Genomic DNA, 5278 nt, shown 5'->3' on the forward strand with positions numbered 1-5278 from the left:
ACAATTCTTTGGTCATCATAGCGGTATCACGTTTCGGTTAATTAAGTTTACATTTTAAATTTGCTGATGTGGAGCGGACTGGTGTGTGTATATCAGGGGTGAGGCGCAAACTCGATTCTCCCCTTGGCCACCTCTTGGCCCCTCTCTGCATGGTACTATTGTAGGGTTAGAGTTTTGGGTTGTGAGAGCCATTGAGCTCCTTGCATTCTCTGAAGGGCATATTCCTTTGCAAATGGAGAACATCTGAGTTAACACAGTCGTTAACATCGAGGGTATTTGTCATCCCATTTCTACGTAATCACTACAGCTCGATGATCCATTCTATTTAGACCCTGTGGTCATGACATTGAATACGGTTTCACGTGGCTCTGTTGTGCAGATTTCTTATTCAGTACCTTTAGCTCTGGCAAATTATAATGGGCACCTATGTTTGGGTTCTTGGGAGCTTGTGTAATGGCTGCTGTGAATCAAACTGATTACCTTGTTCTAATCGCTGTATTCCCCTCTGGTGTTATTAAGATGATGGAAATTAGCTTGTTTTCCCTGGATGACATACTTTACTACCTCTACCAGTGCTTGTAGAAGATTATGATTTGGCCAACCTGTTATTTAGTTGGCTCAAGCTATGCTGGTTGCTCTTGCTTTTCTTCAACCTTTTTTTGTGCATGCTGAAACATTGTGTACTGTGTAGGGGTCATCAATCTTTCAAATGAGGGGAAGGAGCTACACCCCATCTCCCCCGAGGGGGTATGGCAGGAGAGGAAGGAGCCCTAGTCCAAGGGGTCGTTATGTTGGTCGTGGCAGAGATATGCCTACTAGCCTTCTTGTTCGCAATCTTCGTCATGATTGCAGGTTAGTTTTTTTTTTTCCTTTATTTCTGCATATCCTTCCATCCTGTTTTGCAAAAATCTTAGAGCTTGTGGATCACCATCTATGTTCTTTATGAAATTTGACTCTTTGATTGCCATATTGGAATGTAAAGTTGAACTAGCATGAGTCAGTGGTTGGCTCTCTGAGGCACATCTAGGGCTTCGTTTGATTTAATTGCTACACGTAATTCTTCCTGTTTAGCATTTTTTTTCTTTTTTTAAGAAAAAATCTGGAATTGAACTTAAGACTTTATACTTGAGAAAAATAATATCCAGCATATTTTCTTCTTCCTGTCCTATGTATTCTTTTCTTTGAAAACAAATGCTATTGCTTTCTTATGGGCACGTTGCATACCTATAACCTTTGACTTTGTATTGCAGGCCAGAAGATCTTCGAAGGCCATTTGGGCAGTTTGGTGCTCTTAAGGACATTTATTTGCCCAGGGACTACTACACTGGGTGAGCAACGGCAGCCAATTACATTGATTCTTTCTTATGCAATTTTTCTTCTTATCCCCCATTTTGAGTTCACAAGTTTCATGCTTGATGCTGATTTACTAAAACTTAACTAGTCTTTTATCCATGCATCCAAAAACTTCTGTGTCTTAATAATTCAAATAAATGTTCTCCTTGGATTTTATTCCCAAGGAATTTGAATTTTTGCACCATGTTTCTTATTCATGATTCTTATTTACGGTATATTAGTAGAAACATTCAAGAGCTTGTGCATCCAAAGGTTTTTGCGTAGTCATTGTTTTACTCGGTTTGTCTTCTTTCATTGTTTACATTTTGGTAAAATCATTTTCGGAAATTGACTCAGTATGCTGAAGAGTTCCTTTTTGCAAACTTTAATTTGGATCAGAGGGCAGCTTTCTGTGTTCTCCTTTGTCATCACAAGTTGGGTGTTTTATTGAAGTTGTTGAGATATTTACCAGCGAAAATAAAGTTTTGAAGAGATCAATCAAGTAATTAGAGTTCATTTGAAGATGATGTTAATGGTAGTGAAGATTGGAAGGAAGTTGGGTTTGAATACATTGAGAAGATGTTCCAAGTCTTGAAGAATATCAAGTCATCTTAAAACTGACACTTGCAAGGTTAGCAGCCAGAGTGCTTGCTTTTACTTGCTTATCCTGACTTTCCGACTTGTTGGGGATATTCTGGCAAGTTACATGTTGTGGTTTTCCCTGTGTATATTGTTTGTTTTTTGGCTTTTCAAATGAACCCTGTCATGACTTTTTCCTTTATCTCCTCTCTATTCGCAGAGAACCACGTGGTTTTGGTTTCGTCCAATATGTAGATCCTGCTGATGCAGCAGAGGCTAAGTACCATATGGATGGATATGTGCTTCTTGGTCGGGAGTTGACTGTTGTATTTGCAGAAGAGAATAGAAAGAAACCAACTGAAATGAGGGCGAGGGAGCACGTAAGGTACTTTTCGTCTCCATATTTGCAACTATATAATTTATCCATGGTGAATAGCCGCACGAGTCTATTGGATATAGTGTGCTGGAATTTTTTTTGTAATTTGTTTATGAGTTATATTGGCATAGATGGGCATTGATAGTGTTGTGAAGGATCCTAGACATACATATGCTTAGTTGATTGTCTGTTCTGCATTACATTGGTTGAAACATTTGGAAAGGGTTTATTATTCTTTGGAGGAGGTTTGGAAGAAATCCTGAATTGGAATCATATGTACCGTGGAGGGAATCGTCATGAATGAATGGTTGCATCTTCGTGTTAATAAGTTATAGGATGAGGTGGAAGAGAATCGGGTTTGGTGGAAAACTGTCTGCATCTTGTTGGAGTTAATAATTGATAAATTAAATACTGGAATTTACTGGAGTCTGGGGTCTTGATTGAATTTTTTATTTCTTTTTAAGGAAGAGTGCACATTACTTTTTCTTTTCTTTTTTTAAAGAAAAAATGGGATTTGATTCTCCTGGGTCTATGCAGCACCAGCAGAGGTAGAAATGATCGAAGACGGTCTCCGGGGGGATATTCCCGTTCTCCACCTTCTCGTCATGCAAGATCTCGGTCCCATAGTCGTGATTATTACTCCCCTCCTGCAAAAAGAAGGTACTCAAGGTATTTGAATTTGTGCTTTGATTTCTTGTTTCTTGCTGTAGGTTCTCTTTCCTCCCTCTGTTGATTTAGGGAGAAACAGGAACAAAACCATATTGATTGTTGAATAGGGCAAGAAAATAAGAAGGCATTATTGCTGTGATGGCTGATGCTTTCTGTGCTTGGCTGTAATTGTTTCATCCTGTTGTTGAGCTATTTTTCCACGGGACCTCCCCTATAAACATTGTCACCTCAGTAGACTTGAGCCGGATCTGGTGATTATGGTTTTGATCTCATCAAGATGCAGTTTATGGCAATTTAATTTTTTTTCTGGTACTTAGGCTATGTTGGATCAATCAACATGTGTTATATAATAAGTTGTGTGCTGTGATATAATAACTCCTGATGACTTTGAATCAATAACTGACGATATGCATTATATTAGCATTTGGTGAGGTTTTGAAGTCGTGCAAGAAATTTTGTTCTTGGGTAAGTCGTAATTATTGCTTTTATGGGAACGTCATTTTCTGTCCAGTTGCGTCCAGTTGCTAGAGATTTTAGTTGATACATCTCTCTGTGATTAGTTCTAAAATTTTGGTATATGCGGCGGTATTTTCGAGTTCCAAAGCCCTTACATATTTTGTTGTATGATGTGCTGCATTTATTGTCAGATCTACTTCGCCTCAAGAGAAAAGGCACAGCCGAGAGAAGTCATACTCCCCACGTCCCAGTCGGGAGAGGTCATACTCACGAGATCTGCCTATCAATGGTTCCCGAAGCCGCAGTGAAAGTCCGGCCCGAGGCAAAAGCAGGAGCCGAAGCCGAAGCCCTCCTCCTGAAGACTATGCCAGGGAGCCAAATGGAGACAGGTCTCCTAGTCAGTAACCAGCCAATGTGAAGAAGATTGCAAACTTTCTTTCACATTTTGTGTCGAGTTTGAGAATCTCTTTGTTGCAGCTTTGTGGTTTGTAGTCATTATGTAGACTCCTCTGCCGTTGGTATTAAATATTTGAGGACAACTTGTTCATGTCGCAATCTGATGGAGATTGAAGGATTAACTTAGCTTTGTCGATTGTTGGTGGATATGGCCCTCAGCTACCTCTGTTTCTGTGGAAATGGTGAAACTAAATTGAAGTGCATGGGGATGTCTCTGTTATTTATTTAATATACGAGGGTGGTTCTCGATGAGATAATTAACCGTTTGGGACCTCGGAATTTGGATTAGGTAAAAATAATTAACATGTAGGAGGTGGGAAAATCGTTCGTTGTCGAATGTGATCTCGAGTGCATGTTTCGGTTGATGAATCGTGTGGGCATTCTGATCGAACTGGCTAGCGTATGAGCTGCAGAAGTTTATCGTTGTCCAGGAGACTCCCCTTGATCAAACTGCTGATCGTTCTGAAGCTATCCTCGGAGTATTTTTGCAATCTAGATCTCCGAATCCGAAGTTTAGTTTTGCCCATTGACTTTATTGCTCAAGGCAATGTATCTCTTCCGACATGAAGATATGTCTGACCGGAGAATAAACATGTTTGGTTGGTGATAGAGCTGATCGGTTCCGACTAGGAACCAGGAATCAGACGCAGTTTCTGGAACCGGATTGGTACCGCCCAGAACCGGCTGATCCGGCCTAGACAATTCCTTTCGCTCGTCTCCTACTCGGGGATAATAGAAAACTTGGAATCGATTGGAAAAACCGTCAAAACAATAATCTTTTCGATTTTGCTTTCGTTCTTTTTATCGCGCCTCCTATTAACAGACATCAGGAGAGCGCTGCTAAAAGCCTACATTGTGAGTCGCATTTCGCTCAAAGACAAAAATCGATGCAAATTACCGGCCGACACCACCTCATCTAAAACGGCGCAAAATTCGTGGACCGATCGAAGTGCGCGGAGAGAACTAGCTCCGAACGCAAGCGGGAACTCTCTGTACTAGTGAAAACTACCGGATAGGAAGGGACGTGTCCGACGGTCTTCTCGGTGCCAAATCGGAGAAAGAAGCTGTAAAGTTGCAGCAAAGCTGGTCGCTTCCTTTGCCAAACGCGGGAGGGGGGGATGGTGGGGTTGGTGACAAGATGACAATGCAATCCAAGAAACGCCACCCGATGGTCTCGACAGAAACGTGTCAGAACCCGTCTACCACTTCCCTCGTGGTGGTGGTTGACTGTCTCACTCCCTCGTTTGCCAAGTACCGAAAGGCGAATCTTACACGTAGGAGGCAAACCAGAAGAAGTACCTGATTAACAAGGACAAAGCACGTGGTCCAACATCCACCCACATCCCCCCCCAACCCCAAAGGCGACTTCCTGAGAAAAAGAAACAAGAAACCCTTCACATCCCTCACCTA

The 5278-nt window shown here is 41.4% G+C and overlaps 1 protein-coding gene across 2 annotated transcripts; it reads left to right on the plus strand.

Moving 5' to 3' along the window:
• Positions 1-691: 691 nt before the first annotated feature.
• LOC115670417 (serine/arginine-rich SC35-like splicing factor SCL33) lies at positions 692-4125 on the plus strand. Of its 2 annotated transcripts, none has more exons than XM_030591682.2 (5): positions 692-852; positions 1251-1328; positions 2132-2296; positions 2825-2956; positions 3604-4125. In XM_030591682.2, exons 1-5 carry the CDS (start codon positions 710-712, stop codon positions 3815-3817), a joined length of 732 nt encoding a protein of 243 aa, XP_030447542.2. In that variant the 5' UTR covers positions 692-709; the 3' UTR covers positions 3818-4125. The 2 variants fall into 2 exon arrangements, with proteins under 2 accessions (XP_030447542.2, XP_030447544.2); XM_030591684.2 differs by having other exon boundaries at positions 2825-2947.
• Positions 4126-5278: the final 1153 nt, after the last annotated feature.

This window comes from Syzygium oleosum, unplaced genomic scaffold, assembly GCF_021117445.2.
Source record: "Syzygium oleosum isolate NSW1041296 unplaced genomic scaffold, Sole_v2.1 Sole_v2.19, whole genome shotgun sequence".
In the NCBI taxonomy this organism is placed as follows: Eukaryota; Viridiplantae; Streptophyta; class Magnoliopsida; order Myrtales; family Myrtaceae; genus Syzygium; species Syzygium oleosum.